Raw genomic sequence first — 18909 nt, 5'->3', positions numbered from 1 at the left:
TTGCACTGGGAACACATTCATGCAAGTTTTGGATGCACTGCTGTCTTGACCACGAATCTCTATTATTATTTAAATTCTAAGTAGTACTAAAATAGCCTTTGAGGGCTCTCTCTCCTATCATGTATTACTGCTTATTTTGTATCCAGTTGACAGTGGGCTGTATGTTTCTTCTAGTTATCGCCTTAAATTGAGCATAAACCAGTGTTTGCTCATTCCTGTCAATATTCTTTGTTTGAAACAGGCTGCTGGCTCAGCTCCTTTAGAATTATTCAAACTGAAATGATTATTTAGCTGAATAAACATTTCAAGACAAGTTGCACATTTGTGGTTTTGGTATTAGCACTGTTATAAAATTTGCAAATAACCAGAGACTGAGTTTTTAAATGTGATGTCTAACCTTGTAGCCGTAAATATTTACGTGAGCAGTCAGTTTTAACTGGGGAGCAGAGGTGACTCCCCTTATCCGCGTGAAGCAGAAGTGTACTTTTTGTATAGTCACACTGACTTCAAGGGCATGTTGAGTTTGTGGCCGCTGAACAGAAATAAAATGGTTAGAATATGGCCCCAGCTACCTGGTGATGGCAGCCTAATTTGAGCATGTGATTCATCCAATTTCCCATGCGGAGTGGAAAGTCAAGGTTTTTCTTCAATTGCATATATATATCTACAGCCTTGAGAGATTACAGGTGACACTAGTCTCTTCCTTTTGCAAATCCTGCGTATTTGCATATCTTTACATGTATAATTTTACCAGAAATTCCCCTATAGTGTTTAAAGTCCTATTGTGTATGTCTGTCTGGGCAGGTCTGGAGTCTTAGAAGATTGAGTGAGATATTTAGCCACAGGGTAACAGCTCTGGTGTACATTCAAATTTTATGTCAGGTAGTTTGTTATTATTAAAATGGTACAATTTCGTAACAATGGTAGTTGCTGCTTTAAAAACCTCACTGTTGCTCAAGTAATGCGCGAAATGAATGAATGAATGAATATAGCCTTTGATGTTGGGCTCTATCCATAGACAAAAGTTGGGATTTTCACTGTGTTCCTGTGTAGCATGTCCTTTTTCAAGCACTGTGGAAGGGTGGTATATGTCCCCAGCTGGGCTGCCCATACGCTAAGCAAGCTGCTACCCTGCAGCCTTGGAGGCTGGGGGGAAGAAAAACAGTGTGTGTTGTTTGTGGCTTGTCAAAGCACCAGAATAATGAGTTAAAAAAGCTCTGTGCTTCCTGACGGGTCACATATCTTTCTGATCTATAGGATTTGCACCCTTGACACCATCTTTTGAGGAGCACTTCCAAAAAGTATGGAATGAATGTAGATTATGTGGGAAATATCTCAGCAGTGTGCTCACACAGCTCGAGTCAGCACAGTCTCCCACTGTTAACTGAACATGTCCTTTATGGAAATTGGCTTTGTAACCCACATTTCGACTGCTGGAGAGTTATGAGGTCAGCAAGTGCAGTTCAGAATTTAGCTCATTTTGTGTATATCTTGGACCATATTCACCCCTGGGTTTTATGCCACAAAAATCAATGGAATGATGCCAAGAAAAAAAATAGTCCTCTAATATTTAAAGTCAACTCTTCAAACACGCATGTGTTTCACTGAGCTCCCTACCGTAGCTCTCGGAAGGCTTCTGCTTGCTGGTTCCTGAAGGTTGTAATTTTTATATGGGCTCTGAGAATAACTAACAATAGCAGGCTTTGGATGGCTATTAAACCTTGTGCTTCGGGGTATCAACTAGTCTCTAACTACTTGGGCGCAGAAAGAGGCAGCTGTAGTGAGCAAACTGTTGTATTTCAGCCCTCTGCAGTGCTCTTGTCCCTTTCTACGATCCGTCTGATGGCAGCCAGCGTGAGAGGCAGGCGGGTGAGCTGGCTGGACCATGGGCAATTCCCGTGTTTCTCCAAGAGCAGATTGTTGATCCTGAAACCAGAGCGTCACCTTGCTGGTGCTTTGATAGGGAGCAAAGAACTAATGTCTGCAGTCCCTTTTAATGACAGACTTTTAGCAGTGATCACAGAATTGTCTTGCAGAGTTAATTTTGGCTAATGAGCAATTAGTCAGCTCAGTGGTGACTCCCCCGTGCCTCTCGCCTGCTGGGGAAGAGGTGGTCAGGGCTGAGTGTGGTGCTTCCCTGGGGTGTGGGAGCCTGAGCAGGACCCACGTGGGCCCAGCACCCCCACCTGCTGTGGTGCTTGGGCTGCAGCTAAAATTTCCTCTTTCTGAAGTTGAGGGATTTATTTTCCAGCTACAGACTTGCTGTGTTATCCTAAATGTCATCCTAAATGTCAGCAGAGTCTCCTCTTTTCCTCCTCTTTTTTTTTTTTTTTTTTAAAGTGCTTGATGCAGCCAGAGAAAATCTGTCAGCGGAAGACTCCTTGCCTCTCCAAAGGAAAGTTGAACTTGCGTGGGTTGAGCGTATTCTAGCGTGAATGTGTTTAAATTTGGGGATGGCTACAGAAGATGATGATGCTTTCTCGCCTCCGTGAAGCGCAGGGCTGCTGAGCACCCAAGCGCTGGCGTGTGCCCGGCAGCCTCGCATCATGCCGCAGTAGCGGGTGGTGGGACTGGGAGCAGGTGCAGATGGTGCTCCAGAAGGGGAAATCCAGAAGCTCACGAGCTCGTTTCTTTTAGGGAGATGTGTCCATATGCCATTCATAGAGCACAAGAGCCTGCTTGTCAGTCTGGAGCACGCCGGGGATGCTAGGATGAAATAACCCAAACCTATACCTAGGACCGGAGCCTGATGCTGGCTGCACCGGTGTAGCCCCTGTGCTCTGTCCACCTTCCCTGGTAGCGGGGGGAGGTCCTGTGTTCAAGTGCCATCATCAGTGCATCGTGAGCCCAGGGCCGAGGGGATATTTGGGAGGAGTTAGCTAGGAAGCATGCATGGCTGGATTCATCAGACAGGCTCAGCTCTGACCTCTTGGTTTTCCAGTCTTGCAATCCTGTGCGCAGCTCTTAAAGGCGAGCTTAGGATAGGGGGGGGGATGAGCATCATGAATCGGGTGCTTGGGTGTCTGTCCCCACGGCTGGGCAGTGCACACCAAAGCCCAGAGGTGTTCGCCGCAAAGGATGCCTTGCAGTTGGACATAAATCTCAGGGAGGCTTGCAAACCATGGCAATTAGGAGCAAAAAAATCCAAGAAACATTTGTGCTGATCTGGTAACTGAGCATTGCTCAAATACAGCGTAATTAACACTGGTGATAAATTGACATTGGTGACAGTCAGAGCTCTGGTGCTGTTCTTCAGAAGGCATTGATATATTCTGAGATGAAGATTATACCCTCTTCCATTTAATAGTCCAGCAAATTTGGGAAGAAAAGTCAAATGAAATGTTGTCCCACTGGAGCAGCGATGAGCAAGTTACTTGAATTGCTGTGTTTGCATATTGGGGGGGTGGCGGGGTGGTGGTGTGTGCACTCATAGGAAAATGTGTGTGCCTCTATGTAACTGCATATACATATGTAACACGTGAAATACATCATTATGCATTCATATGCGTGTGTGGAGACTGTCTGAGGTTGCATGTGTACATATAAAAATATGATTTATAGGGTTTTAAATCTCCCTGACAGACTCCAGGAGACCAATTTCTGAATGTGTGTCAAGGTTTTTGACTAAGAGACAGGTAGCAGTAGGTGCTAATAAATGAAGGAACTGAGAGTAAAATGTTGTGACATGCACCTCTCTGAACAACCTGCGGAGCGCTGGCAGAATCATCAAACCGAGCTGAGAGTAATCAGCAGGGACTGATAAAGCTGCTCTTGTAATTATTTGTTTGATATACAGCTTTCCTTCTTCCTTCTGCATAAATAGCAGAATTGCTTTACTTAGTGTGGGAGGTTTTTTATTCCTGTCAGGGCTTGTTCTCACCAAGATGTCATGAGAGGAGGACTGAGATCTGCATTTCTGTTTTATTTACGGGCTTTCCATTGTAATTCTGACAGCATGCGGTGGAGACAGCATTCATTTAGATGGGGAGAGGCGTCCTTGCTCAAGCAAAGCTGTCGGTGTTGCTGGGGCCAGACTCTGCCATGCTGCTTTTAAGCTGCTCTGATTCCTCCAGGTTTGGCTTGGAAGAAGCAGTTCCTGAGAGGCGGTGGCTGCTGAGGTCTGAAGGCAGTCATGATGTCATGCCCGTGTATTTAGATATGAAATAAAATTCCCACTGCAGCATTCTCATTTATAAGTGTGAGTTCGATGCCGCAGCCCAGACTGCCCTACAAAACCATACAGCCCTTCAGATTGACAACTGTTAGTTATCCTTAAATAACTTCCTCTCCTCACCACTTCTGCTGAAGCAAGAAAATCCAAGCATTGACTGATTTCCAGGCAGTCACAGTGGTGGCCCGTCCGCGACAACTGAACTGAGCCAAAAGGCTCCTGTTGATGTCAGTGGTTTCTGGGAACACTGCCTGCATGGTTTTGTTCCGGGATTTCCCTCTCTGTCCATGCCTGGTTGAGATCCGACTTCACTTGAGGAAAATTTTGTGATTCTCTGTTTAACAAAAGGTGCAGTAATTCATTCCCACTCTTAAGCACTCTCATTTTTCTCCTTCTATTTTTGTTCTATGTATCCTTTTTCTTTCCTTAAGGAAAAGGAAATCCTTTTTCTTGAGGAAAGATGAAGGATAAATTTTGCTCAAAAAAAAAAAAAAAAATTCCTATGCACCAGAATGTTTTTTATATTGTCTAAGGCTTTTACCAGGAACTCGGGAGGAAGGGGAGGCACAAGGGGAGAGAGGCACATTAGAGCAGAAAATAGATTTTCTAGCCTAAAGTGAGAGAAATCCAGACTGCTGCTTTAGCATACATTTGAATACTGTCAAGGGCATCTGGAATATATCGGTAGGCGTTCTCCTCCTAATAATACTAAAAATTGGATAATGATGAGGCACAGATATGCTACTGGCCCCATAGTTCACGTGCAATATTGGGAAAGGATCCGAGACATCAGAGGCTGCGTTCAGTCTTATGCCAGGGTTGATGCCAAATTGCTTTTACTCAGGAGAAATACCTCAGACTTGAACCAGAGAAATCGTTCTGAAACTAAGAAGAAGAAGAAAAAAAAAAAAAGCTTTACACTCATTGCAGTTTTATGGGGGGCTGTTCCTGAGCAATTGCGGTGCATCCTTTCAATGCTTTCCGATTCCAGGTAATGATGGCATTTTAAGATAAATAATGCTTTTGCAGCACAGCTTGTTTTTGAAGGGCTTTTATTATTGCTGATGTTACATGAGAAAGAAAGTTATTAAAAAAAATGTGGCACTAACAAATTGAAGCCTCCAGGGAACTGTTGTCTGAATGGGATTTTGATTGGAGTTCAATTTAATTGGCCATAAATCTCCTCATTTCTGATTTACATTCTACTTCAGTCCAGTCTACCAAATTCATGATAATCAGCTTTTCATTTTTCTCTATTGAAAAAATACTCTGACATGAGCATAAACAGAAATATTCCTTCAGCAAGGTGACCTTGTTCTTGCTTGTACCATGCTGGTAATTGATTTAATGCCTCCTTACCTATAAATTGGGTCTCTTTCTGAGGCATGTCCATCAGATTTCGAGGTAATTGGTTAGTGTAGTTGTTTTTTTCACTGTAGTATTTTGACTGCCAGATATTTCTTATAAACCTCTAGTACAAGAGTAGCTGTGATCATTCTTACTGACATGATGGAAAAAATTTAGCTGGTAGATGTAGGCATGCCTGTCCTGTTGGCTGCCTGTGAATGCAGCTGTGTGCGTAGCTTGGAGAATAAAGGCTTTTGTTCTAGCCCGGAGTCAATATTTGAGAGTAGAGCTGTGTAATTTCTTTGGTGTTTGAGTTGAACCTTTTTTCTGTCACATTGCAATGTACACTGCAGGTGCCACATGCCCCAGGCCCTTCTGGTGTGGAGGTCTGCTGCAAAGGAATCATTTTTGTGGCTGCTGTGAACACCAGCCTTTGCTCTGTGACTCGCCCAAGGGCTAGCAGGGAGAGGATGGAGACCTGAGAGCTGCTCTGCATGTTCTGGGGCACTGTAGATGCTGGGCCCGTTTGCTGGTCAGAATATTTGGAATTGTTCTTTTGAATTAGAATGCTTTCTTATGGAGAAGTTGGAAGCCCATCAAGAATTGCTTAGTGTGTGAGTGAGTTTGTAGCGCCTTTTACAGCAGAGGTCACTTTGGTTTCAGTTTTCCCTTGAAAAACTGGATGAAGAGGGTTTGTGCTCTAGGTGCTTCCCCGGTTTCCCATGGGAGTTGCAGCTTAGCTGCTCCTGTAGCCTGTTCCCCCTCAGTCGGAGCTTCCTAGTGCATCCCCATCCCTACCTTGTGCTGGGGGCTGGGGCTGTGCCACGCGCTGCCCCTCCTCCCCAGGAATGGTGGTGGGCAGCAGCATCCACTGCAGCTGCAGGCTGCAGCAACTGCCAGGGCAGGTCAGAGCACTTCAGTTCAGGCCAAAACAGATGTAGAGAAAACTTTTTCTTTCCTTGAAAGAAATTTTACAGAAGAAAAAGAAAAAAGTTTTCCAGGCACGCTGAGGCTCCTGGCCTGCATCCCCCCCTTGCTCTGGAGTGCCGTGCGCCACAACACATTGTAGAACCGTCCTCTTGCTCCCCGCTGCTCTGCTCATCTTTCCCTTACTTTGCCCAAGGTTGCTTTTTGCAATTGCTGATTTAGATTCATCAGGAGTTTTCCTTCCCCTCCTGATCTGCAACGCCCAAAGGAGGCTCCACAGGAGAGGACTGGGGGGGTGAATTCTTTAGGGAAGTGATTTGGGAGGAGAGATGAGTAAGAGGTGAGAACCAGGTGGGATCAAAGGAAATACAATTATTGTCTAATTCTGATTAGATACCCAAACCCCTTAAATTCACTTGCTGCTCTTGCAATCCTGTTCATGGGAATTTCAGTGAAGTGCCTCAGCTGCTGCAAGGAATGGGTAGCAATGGAAGGGAGCCAGCCCATATTGAGATGTAATCGTTGTTATTGAGTTTGGAGAATATTGCAGTTAAAGTGTTTTTTTCCCCACTTTTCGTATCCTGTGGTTCTTTTCACTTGTGATTCTTTTGTGTTTCTAAGTTGTACAGCTTCATTATATTGCTCATGTAACCATTTCCAACAGTACTGGGATTGACAGGTTGAGTTTTCTGCAATCTCACAACTTCATGGACTGTAAATTAAATGTTTCATGGCCTGGTGAAAAGAAACTTACATCTGCTACCGGTTTCCGAATTAAATCAGCATCAAATACATTGAGTTTGTTAATGCCAGGTACTCTTGCTGAAAAAAAAGTTTATAACCATGGCCTTGACAACTGGAAGCAATTACTTTGCAGGGGTTTTCCTTTTGTTTTCTGAAACATCAGAATTCTTTTGATCCTTTTTCCTCTACTTCCCTCCCTACAAAAGAAGTAGAGAAAAATCTGAATTTTAACTCATTATTATTATCTTCTGAATTTTTATTTTTTTGTCTGCAAAGATGAATAGCTGGAAAATTACTCAAAGTAATGTAGAGAAAAATGAGTATCTGTTGCTGAAGTTTCTGCCGAGCCTGCCAGTATTTAGGCCTTGTAGGACAGCACCGGGCAGGTACGGAGGCAGGTGAGACCCAGCTGTGTCTTGTGCTGTCCTGGCTGAGAGCTTGGAGCAGGGCTTGTTCCCCAGGGGATGGGGCAGAAAGTGAGGGCTTCATGGGGAACAGCTGAAGAACTCGTGCCATGTCCTGACCCGCAGGAAGCGTGTAGCAGAGATGAGAAGCATCGTTGATAGAAAAGTCTCCGTGTCAAATAACGCGTCTGTGAACAGCTAAACCCTTCTGGCTCCAGGTGGTGTGCTCAGGCTGCCTGTGAAGTTGTTAACGGGAGAGAGTTTGAAACTGGCCATCACTGTGCAGCCTGCTCCACTGCACGATTGTTTCTGCTCCTTCAGTCGTTACCTACTTGAGCCTTGGTTTAGGAGTCAAAGTCTTTTCCAAGCCACCTAGATGGTAACTGGTCAGAGCTTGGACCCCAAAGCCTAATGAATAGGAGTGGGAGTTGGTTCCTCTCCCACTTGTGGCATTAAGTAGATCACCTTTGGCTCCAGTTTCCTATCCCACTGTTTGTTCATCACCATAGTGACTTTTGTTTGGGGCAGGATTCACCTGGATGTGAATTAGAGCAAACAGCACCTCGGTTTTGGTGTCATTGCAACTAAACATAGAGGGAGAAGAGATCTGTACGTCTGCTCTGAGCTGCAGCCCGGTGCAGCCCATTAGGTCATCTGGGCCATCCCTCAGTTCCTGATGCTTTTGGAGCAGAGGAAATACTTCAGCAAAGTTCTTCTAGTTTCAAATAGAGAGATTGGTGATGGTTGGATAATAGGTTTGATTACAAATGCTGGCCAAGAGTTCTCCAATACGTTTTTCCAAAATGTGTTAGTGAACCATCTGCACTTTCTTGAACTCTAGTTTTGGTGAAAGTTTGAACAGTAAAGACTTCTGCAGGATTGGGATGGGAGACATCTCCAATCTCTGTTCCCTGACGGGAGTAAGAACCAGTCCGACTCACTCTAGATTAGGTATATTTGTTACAGTTTGTGCCTTGCCAACTTTTGCTTGACCCTGAGTCTCCCGTAGCCTTGATTTATCCCCTGCTCATGCTCACTGAGCACTGACTTGCACACCCTGAGTTCTTGTAAGGAGGAGCCCATGGTCGTGGTCAGGATAGTGAGTGAAACTGGATCCTCCCATATGGCATGGATGGACACCCCAGCCTCCACACCTTTCCTTACCATCCACTCTAGCTCCTGTAATTCTGGTGGGAGATTGTCAAAAGCTTGTGCCTTTCATCCCTGAAGTGGGAAGGGTTTTATTTATTTTGTTAATCTGAAAGTTAAGTGGGTGGGAAGATAAGTCTGCAGCCCAGCTCCATTCATCACGTGGTAGCAGCTCTTGTTTCCCCTTGAGAGAGGCAGAGCAGATGGAAGGCAGAGATGAAATGAAGATCAAAAGTAAACAGTGTGATTAAGTTTTTGATAAAGGATAAAACACTTATCACATCAAAGCCGCTGAAAATCACATTAAATGTTTCCTGACCGTTTCATGTCCACGTAGGCACTAACTGTACTTGCCGTGGGGACATTTGTGACAGCAGGCAGTGGACTTGGGGAAAGCTGGTGGGGTTTTTACCTTCATGGTTCTGCTGCAGGTCACTGGGCTGGCACCAGGGAGGCAGAGCTGGCAGCCTGTTAGCCACCCTCTAGCACATTGCACCTCTCTTGCCGCAGATTGATGGGCCCATATTACAGTCATCATTAGGCAGTCCTGTCTGTAAGCCGTGCCCTGCTCTGTTTTCCAGGTTTGGGGCACTGGTTTTCCAGGGGTTTTAAGGCACTTGTGGATGTAGAGTTTGTGGGCAGCTTTTCTCCCGAGCATTGGTGATCCTTTGGTTCTGTGCTTTGGATCAGTGAATCAAGTTCTTAAATATTTTTGTGTAAGCAGTATCTTTTGTAGTGAGAAGCGTCTGTGGATTATCTGTTTTCATCACTGTGTTGGAATATTGAGCTGCCCTGGCCCATAGAGAAAGATTAAAAAGCAGTATATTGCCGTTATTTTTAAATTTCTTTTCTAGTCTTACGAATGTATGAAATATATTAAAAGAATGTAAAGGCAAGGCACTCTTTAATAAACATGAAAAGCCAAGAATGGTGAAACAGAAGAACAGCAAAAAAAGAGTAGAGGTAGAAATAAATATAAGCAAAGATTCCCTGTTCCAGTTACTACTGTAACACCCAGAAGTGCGTTTCCTCTGCAGTGGCAGCGGGCTCACTTCCAGCAAACCAGACTTCATAATCCAAAAAAGCCACAGTTGAACAAGCTGTTGCTTGAGCTGTTGCATTTCCCAATCAGAGCATCCTTGGCTGAATGCACAACACCAAGATCTTGGAGAACACGGAGGAGCCCACTATGATCCAGTGTGACACAGTTGTCCTGCTCCTCCTTGGGAGTAAGAAGGGTCACGAGGACACCTTACTGCAAAGTGCCCCGACAAGTGAGGACAGACCTTTTTTGCACCTTCTTGCTTAGCACGACTTGCACAGAGCTGGGATTATTGATCGGACTGTGCCACTGCTGGTAGACATAACATTTTCATAAAATTAATGCAAAATGCTACTGTTTCAGCTCAGTAGCATTTTATGTTGCCTTTATGCAGATGCCAGTGCTGAGCCCCGTTTCCTTTTTTCTTCGTTCTATAACCTTGGTTTTCTGTAGGCAAGGAAAGAGCCATATGCCCCGCCTTCTCCCACAGAGACCAGTCCCAGAAACAGTCTGCCTTTCTATTTTCAACTGGTGCAGAGACATTTTCCCGTCTCTGGGTCTCAGTCCTTTAGAGCACAGAGATAGTTTAAATGCTGCACATGTGCAGCCAGCCACCTGTATCATCAGTCATTTTGCGTGGTGGGATGTGGAAGTGTGCCCTTCACTAAGATCCCCTCGCCAGCAGCGCTCCTTCTGGAGCACCATTTATCAAAGTGGTCCTTCAAGGCGTACATTCTGTTTTACCCTTGTCGCTGCCACCAGAGCCCATGTGCTGTTAGCAAAGCATCTCTGCTCCTTCTGAACCCATAAGCATGAAGTCTAGTCTTGGGATCAGTGTGTAGCGCTATCTCGTTCCAAAGTCAGGGCACCAGCCCTCCAGTATGTTTACTGCTGGAAATTTCTAGGTCTTAGTAAGTACGCGTAAGAGCAGCAGAAACTTGTGAAACTTGGGGGTTTAGCTTTTCCTTGCATGATTAGATTTCCCTGTACCTGGCGGGGTTGGTGGTGCCATTCCTTCAGCTCATATATTTGTACGGTCTCTCACCTCCATACAAGTTACAAGTCCTCTTGAGCCCAGCAGCAGGTCAGCTCACGTTGTTGCTCTCTGCCCAGAAGGTCACTAATTTGGGTCATTCTCTGCTACCAGCTGCTGGGCTTTATGGCATGTGGAAGAAGCCAGGCGCTTTTGAGATCTCTGTATCATCCTGCAAGTTTTGGTTGAAATTAGCATCTGATTTCCATCTGAAATGAGAGGAACAGCGAAACATTGTGTGCTTGATTGGACTAAAGTTCAGGGAAGCACTTACATTTTATTAGTGTGTAGATATATATATAAAAATATATATATAATTGTATATAAATACAATTACTGAATTTTCACATGCTTAAATCTTACTGACTCCTGGTTAAGTTCCAGTGGTTTTCAAGTGAGGCTTTGAGCCATTTTTACCATGTGAGCTGTTCTTTCCAGGAAAAATGGGATAAAGTTTTTACATCCAACATGGACTTCTTTACAAATACGATCTAATGCTCTGGGCTTGACTTTTGCTTGCCATGGTTTGTATTTAAAAGCCCAGAACTGGGGCAATACTTGAACAGTTTGAAGAAGATTTGTATTAGAATCACAGAAAAGTTAATCAGAAGGGACCTCTCATGGTCATTAGTCCAAGTATCTGCTCGAAGCAGGGCTAACTTCAAAGTTTGCTCAGGGCCTTTTCTAGTTGGGTTTTGAAAGTTTCCCAGGATGGAAGTTGAACATCCTTCCCAGGTCTCTCTTCCAATTTCACGTGGTGCCCAGGGGAGGATTTTCTCTTACATTCAACTGGAACTTCCCTTCTGCAGCCTGGGGGTGTTTCCCCTTACCTGTCATTCTGCTCTTCTGGGAAGGGTCTGTCTCAATCTACACCGCCTGCCTTCTCCATCATCCAAACCACCGTCAGTACAGGAAGACAGATCTCCTTAAGGTTGTTTGCTTGTTTGTTTTCCTCTCTCAGTGCCTTCCTTCTTGTTTCTGTATTCTGTAAGTGATTGACAGCATAACCTCATCTGCCTACTGCAGGCAATCACGTGTTTGGGCTCTTTCAAAGCAAGGTCGTGTTCCTATTTAGTACTTTTGGAAAGAGTATTTCAGAAACTGCATGTACATAAAAAGAAAGCAGCTGTTGCAAGGAGAGAAGTCCCTGTCCTAAATTCCTATCTGCCAAATATTAATGTTAGTTAGTATCAAGCTTAGTAGTGCAAGAGGTTTTTAGTCTCTGTACAGTTGGCCTTCATCCTGATGTGAACAGAACAGGATCAGTTAACTTCAAGTAAGGTGGCAACGAGGCACCAGCTCAGATACAACATAGGCCTTGCCTGAAAAGTTGAGATTAGACCAAGAACTGCATGATAAAAAGTCATATTTAATTTCTTCACAATACCCAAGACAGATGTCTCTGTGACAGTTGTACAGCTGTTTTTATTCAGCTGTTTAAAAAAAGGTAACTTTTTCTTAGGAAGCATTACTATGTATTTCAGCAAGATTTCTTGTGTAATGAGATGCAGAAGTTCAGGCAATATCCTGTTTAGATATGTTTCTATTTGATAATAAAAATGGCATTGACAATGAGGGATTGCACTGAATAAATTATTACTTCAAATTCTGTTCTATGGCTGAAGCCAGGATGTGTCCTGTAAGTTCTCAGATGTTTTAACGTTTTCTTTTCCTCATCTAGACAGCTATATGTCCATGAGATTTATTTCCTGATCTATATGGACATGCAATCCTTCTTGGGATTATTGCCACAGGAACAAGACCTAACATAGAGCATGTTAGAAGTAACAAATGGGATTTGGCAGTCTTTCCCATTTACTACTCGGAGTCTGAGCAGTGTACAAAAAGCAGCAATTAGTTGTTCTCAGAGCCTTATTAACAAGCACATCTGCACAGTCATTAAAACTAGATACTTCAACTTCCATCCTAGCTGGGATGACACTCAAATATTCTGGTCTTTAAACTAAAATCCCTGACATCTATTTTATTTTTTGTTCAAGGGAGGAATTTGTTGGTTTTGACATTTTGGTTCCTTCTTGCTTGATTGCAAATCCCGGAGGCACCCTGCGCTCCCGCCCCATGTGAGCCTCCCAGAATGAGATAAGATGCAGTAACTACACTGCTGCCACCCAGGGAACAGTCCCTCCTTTGAAGGATGAAGTCACCCAAGTTTTGCTCGTAAAGCCTGATCTCCCACGGTGCTGGGACCCAGCCCCCAGCCTCTCCCAGGGCTTCACACCCTGCCTGGCTTCCAGGCACACTGCCCTTCTCATCCTCGGTGGCCCAAGGCTCTGAGTTGGCAAGCTGGAGCAGCCTGAGCTTTGGGGGAGTAGATGGGTTGTGCCAGGTAAAGAGGTGCTTTTGCAACAGTAAATACAACATACCATGCGTGTAACTGAAGCTGAGCTGGCTGGGTCACAGCACACCTACTGATGGATGTCAGGGAGAACAGCAAGCTCAAATTTTTAAGCCATATCCATGGGGCAGCTTTTGAAGTTGTGTGCGGTGGTAAAGAGGCAGAAAAGTGGATGGAACAGGATACAGAAAAGGGCAGAGAAATATATTTAAAAGTCAGGTGTATCTGCTGGCTGCTTGTGACTGAGCACCAGCAGGCTGCCTGTGGCCCAGCACCTTCCTGCGTGGGAGGTCGGTGCCAGCTCAGCAGGCTGCGGGGTGCAGATCTTGCTCTTCCAGCGGAGGCTATGCTCAGGAGGGAGAGCTGGAGTCCTGGGAGTTTTGTAGCTGCTCAGGGGAGTAGGGGTTGGCTCTAGGACTCTTCCTTTCCATCATCTCTTTCCCCACCCTCCCTTACACTAAGTAAAATCATATTTAGAAGCAAATAGTCAGGTAATGGGGTCCCTTGCTCTGGATGATGCATTTGCTGACCTGGGAGTGAGCATGCACTGTCCGTTTACCAGTCCACGTCCTATAATGCTGCCTCTAGCTGAGAGCAGAGCAGCTTCCAGGATGGATTTTGGAAGCAGCTGGAGATGCTTGAAAGCCCTCAGGGCAAAATCTGTCGTCCCTCTGCACCAATTCAGGAACAAAACAACTTTTCTTAGTAGAAGAAACATTTAAAGCTGATTGTAAGCCCCAAAATTGAGATGGAGCCTAGAATGCAACCTGAAGAGCCCAGAGAACTGAAATACAGGGAGCTTGAAACTGGGCTACGTGCCTGGCTTCCTTTCAAAGGTGCTGAGGACTCTGCATCTCCGGTGAAGTTGATGAATGTTCAGGCTCTTTTTGAAACATTTATTTAGTACCTAAGTATAGATCTAGGACTGACTAACTTCACGCTCCAAAAATAGTGCAGGTGTCTGCCTTCTCCCTCTTCCTCACTTTTCCTTGCTCTTTAATCTCTTCTTCATCTCCTCCTATCTTCTCTGTTCCCTCCAACTCCCTTCATTTTTCCATCCTCCCCCAGTTGTCTTCTGGTCCTGCTTCTACCTCCTTGCTCACTGACAGCTCTCCTGTCCCACGGGAGCCACAGAGCATTTCTCAGGGTCCATCCTGAGCAAGCCTTAGGTGACACCCCTTTTTTCTTCCTCTGTCACCCTAAATTCTCCCTGCCTCGTTCTCAGGCGGGCAGAGGTTCAAACGAACAGTTGTGTTCTGCTCAGGAACCTGCTGAATTCAGTTCCCAAGTATCTTGCCTCTTCAGTGTGGGAGTGACAAGGAATGGCAGCAAAAAGGGAATCATCACAGACACTGTTGATTGGGGTGGGAGCCCAAAGTGGCTGTCAACACTTTCTGGCCCAAACGCATAAATCAAAACATCCCATTTTCCTGTGTATTTCCTATCACAAGCATGACCGGCCAATGACAACAATGAAAGAGGTTATAATGAAGGGATCATGTTATTTTTGTGAACAGGAAACTCTCATTAGTGGCTTGTGTTTTTCGTATCAACCAGAAGACAGATGTGGCTGTGAATCTGGTGGCTTTTGTCCCTAATACAGGTGTTTCTGTGTTGTAGGAAGGCATGCCCCAAACGCTGAGTTCTACCAGTATGTTTACCCAATGTGGCTTCAGCCCTCATCTACATACTTCAAAAGAAGACGAACAAGGAGGAATGATCTTCCAGGATGGAAACCTTACCTCAGCATCTCTGGATGCTCTAATCCAGCATCTGATACCTACCACTGATTACTACCCTGAAGTAAGCAATTCACAGTGTAATAAACAGTTTAATTTTGATGAATCGGGGCAGCACTTTATGCAAAAGTGCAAATTTGTTAAATTTTGAATTGAGGGCTAATTTAAAAGCTGCATACAATTAAAGCTTGGTAAATTGATGCATTGCTTTAACTGCTGTTTCACTGCTCTATAATTGTTCCCATGAAAAAGCAGATCCCAACGTTGATACTGCCTTTAAATAAGAGAATGGGGTAGGGGAGAGGGGAAGCTGTGGTGGTGATGAATTAGTGGTATAGCAGTCGGAGCACATCAAAACTAGCAGCATATCCCAGAGAGGTTTAGATGAAGACTGAAGCAAAAAACTTCAGGAATGAACTGGCATTAAATTGGCTGAATTGCAGTGGCTGCTGCATTCATCCAGGTTTGTCTGTGTACAAAGCGTTCCCTCAGTGACAACAGAGATGATCCTTCTGGTGGGTTCATAATTTACCTGGGGTTTATTCACACCAACTTTGCAGTCACTGAACAACACAGTCCAGATTCTAATCCTTGCTCCGTCAGTGAATATTCAGCGTTTCTTCACCAACAGTGTGAGGATCTGCACTGGCAGCAGGTTTATGGTCCTGCAAGCCATTGACTTCACTGGATTTTGCACATCCTGAGTGGAATTCAGGATGGAGTTTGGCTGGAAGACTTCTAAGTGCTAATATATCTCTATGGAAAGGTTTGTATTTCAAAGCACAGGGTGGCATTGACTTCTGGGCAGTTTAGAAGACTATAAAAGTTATCAATGCAGAGCAGACAGCATGTTTTAAATAACCCACAGCTCAGTTTCTGATCAGCTAAAAATAAGTACTAAAGAAGTATATCAATTAAAAAAAAGAACAGAAAGGCCATAAAAATAGGTAATGGACAGATTAGGCTGTGAGATTTTCATTAAGCAACGTATGATATGTAATATCGGACCTGCTGCTCGGGAGCAGGGCTAGGTCTGGGGGAAAGAAGATAATTCAGGTGCCAGGAGGGGTTAGGATGCAAACAACTGAGGATTCGTGCATATATTTTAAATTCACTGCTGGAATACTTTAAATAATCCAAGGATTTATCCAACAGGCCTGCTTCCCACAGCTTCACAGATGTGGGACTGCATATCATATGGCTTGGCTGATAGAAGTGAATTTTGGGGAGATAGTAGAATAAATGAAATATTTCTTAAAACAGGCTGGGTGAGACCTGCAGGGCAATAGCAAGATGTGACCAATCTGGGGGCGTCTGCAGCTCACAACCTGGTACAACACAGAGATGCCTGAGTGTCTACACATTTAGCTTTCACTGGCCTCTGTGCACCCCTAGTTGTGCTGTCTGTTAGTTGTGCTGCTGCTGCACCCACTGTAGGCAGTTCCGTTTTCAGGGTCCGGAGTGCTTATGTCTTTTAGAAGTAAAGGTCTATCCCGGTGGAAATGCAAAAACCATGGAGTTTGGGGCTTTTATGGCCAATATTACCCACTGTGTGGCTGCTTACAGCAGGTCTCCTTGTCTTTCTCCTGCAGAAAGCCTATATCTTTACATTCCTGCTGAGTTCCAGACTCTTCATTGAACCCCATGAGCTTTTGTCCCGAGTTTGCCTCAAGTGCATTGAGCAGCAGCGGCTGGATGACCCTGTGCTGGACAAGGTTAGTTTATCTTTACAGCAGAAAAATGTGATGTATTTTCGATGGGCAGAGAATTCTGGGGCTCTGGTGTGTGTCCTTTATCTCCCTTTGGATTGAATGAAACTTTCCGGTAAAGGATGACAGTTGCCGCTGAGATCCTGACATTGGCACATCCTAGTATCCATGTCCAAGAGCAATGCTCCAAGCACTAGTGATTTCAAATCTTCTTCTAATTTTACCTTTCCCCCTGTCTCAGTCTTCCCAGGTGACTTTCCTTCTTAACTTCTTTAAGGCTCTGATGAAGCGTGCGGGATGCAAGGAGGTAGGATGTAAACCTCACACACTGAATTGCAGATGTCGACACCCCACTCTCCCATTTTTACTTAATGCGTCTGCCCTTTTGCTTCCTTGCTTCTGGTACAGTAATATTTCCTCTTGGCGTTACCTGTCAGTTTGAACGCTACGTAACAGCATGCAGCTCCCCACTAACCTCCCGTTGCCGGCACTGACAGATCGTCCGCACAGCCGTGCTGCAGAGCGGCGCTGTCTGGCACACCAGGAATGAGCTAAAGCAGTAGTGAGGCTGTGACAAGCCAACAGAATGAGAAAATCCAAGCTGTTCCTGTGTCGGCACTCCTCCTGTTTTGCCCTAGGGACTGTGCAGACTGATAATGTGTGTAACAACACATGTGCATCCTCTGGCAGTCCCACAGACAGCGTGGTGGAGATGGATCCCACTGGATCCTATTCAGTGCGGGATTCCACCCAAGCTCTCCTCGGTGCACTGATGAAGACCTATCCTACTGGAGCAGGAGATGCACCTTCAGTGCAGTGGAGGGGAGAAGAGTGTGCGATAGTTGCAACTTTCAAAAAAACCCCAAATTCTGATATTAGTCTCAGGATCAGCCTTTCAAGCTTTGAAACACTGTTTTTGGCATCAAATACTGAATCACCAACACCTGAACACACGTGCTTGTTTTTGCCTAGGCAACTGGTTGCATGAGTAACAGGAGCTCCACTTCACTATGGAGAGCGATCAGCCAGACTGCTTAGAAATCTGGTGCTTGGGTCGCCCATACATTGGTGTTAATAGAAATATCTGTATGAGATGCACCATACAAAACAATTTTTCTGAGTTTTTTTCTGAGTTCTGCTCTCTGATGCCGCAATGGATGCAAGTTTAGGAGGATTAAAATGTGGGCATTGTGAAGTTTTGTTGCTCATTAAACTTTGCAAGAAATGAGAAATACTGTATTTTTATGAAGATCTCTCTGTTCGCCTGAAGTGAATCTGCATTTTGGACTGGCCTGTAGTAACGCAGAGTTGGTGGGACACAGCTGATTTTGTGTTCCTGAGAGTGGGGCTGACTTTGAAACCTTGCACGCAAATGACCTCCCATTGCCTGTGTCCTGTGACGTGCACAAAGTCCTCTCCTTCAATTCTTAATAGCAGTTTACACAGCTGGAGCAAATGTCTCCCCAGACCTTTGTAGTTTCCAATAAAGCTTTCCCTTTAGCAGCCACCTGCTGGTCTTTGAGCATGAGCTTAATGCTAGCTGACAGCAGTTATTTTTAGAGATGTGGTTCATTGCAACCTGTTGTTGGTGGAAAGCTGAAATACACATTTTAACCACCTTGGTTGAAAAGCAGAGAGCTGTGGAGCTCAAGAGTATAATTTTTCCTGATTACAGGGTACACTTTAGCTACAGTACGTAGGATGCAGAAGAAAGCTGTTTGTTTTGGTCTGTGTTTTCTGTAAATAAAAATGCAGTTTGTTGTTTAACGCAATTTCCTTTTCACATGTTCTTGGATAATGGAGGATAAAAGCTTTGGAAGCAGCTACACAGGCCGTCATTTGAGATAACACTAATGCACCGGGTGTGCTGTTCCCCACATATCCCTCCTTGCCCCATATCTTCTTGACTATTCGCACTGCGGCATCCTCAGATAAATCTACACCAAAAGTAAAGTGGGCAATCAGCTGTGTGTTATGTGAGTGGGTGCCCTTGTCCTGTCACGACCTTGAGCTCATGTGGGAAGAGAGCAACATTATCAGTAGCCCAGGTAAAGTGACTGAAATGCTGGTGTTTTGTCCATCTTTTCTTCCTCACGTTACATCTGCCCCTGGTCTCTAAGCAGTTTTTTCATACAGCCAGAAAGCAAAGAAGCAAAAAAAATGTCTCCTTGTTGGTCAAGAAATACATTCCAATCTATTTTTCAGAGAAGGATGAAAATATAGGAGGGTTGTAAGTACAAAAGGAAGAACATATGGTTCAAATCAGCAAAAAGGCCAGATGTTTTTAA

At 44.7% G+C, this 18909-nt stretch overlaps 1 protein-coding gene across 1 annotated transcript in view; it reads left to right on the top strand.

The window, feature by feature from the left end:
- The window catches only part of RASGEF1C (RasGEF domain family member 1C), a 79223-nt gene that overhangs the window by 32198 nt on the left and 28116 nt on the right, over window positions 1-18909 (top strand). The window contains exons 2-3 of the mRNA XM_037397626.1: window positions 14794-14976; window positions 16505-16627. Coding sequence (XP_037253523.1) covers window positions 14800-14976; window positions 16505-16627 — 300 coding nt within the window. The 5' untranslated portion in view covers window positions 14794-14799. The remainder of the gene's footprint in view (window positions 1-14793; window positions 14977-16504; window positions 16628-18909) is intronic.

This window comes from Falco rusticolus, chromosome 8 (genome assembly GCF_015220075.1).
Source record: "Falco rusticolus isolate bFalRus1 chromosome 8, bFalRus1.pri, whole genome shotgun sequence".
NCBI classification, from domain to species: Eukaryota; Metazoa; Chordata; class Aves; order Falconiformes; family Falconidae; genus Falco; species Falco rusticolus.
The sequence above is the reverse complement of the archived record's forward strand: the minus strand, read 5'-3'. Positions and strand labels throughout refer to the sequence as shown.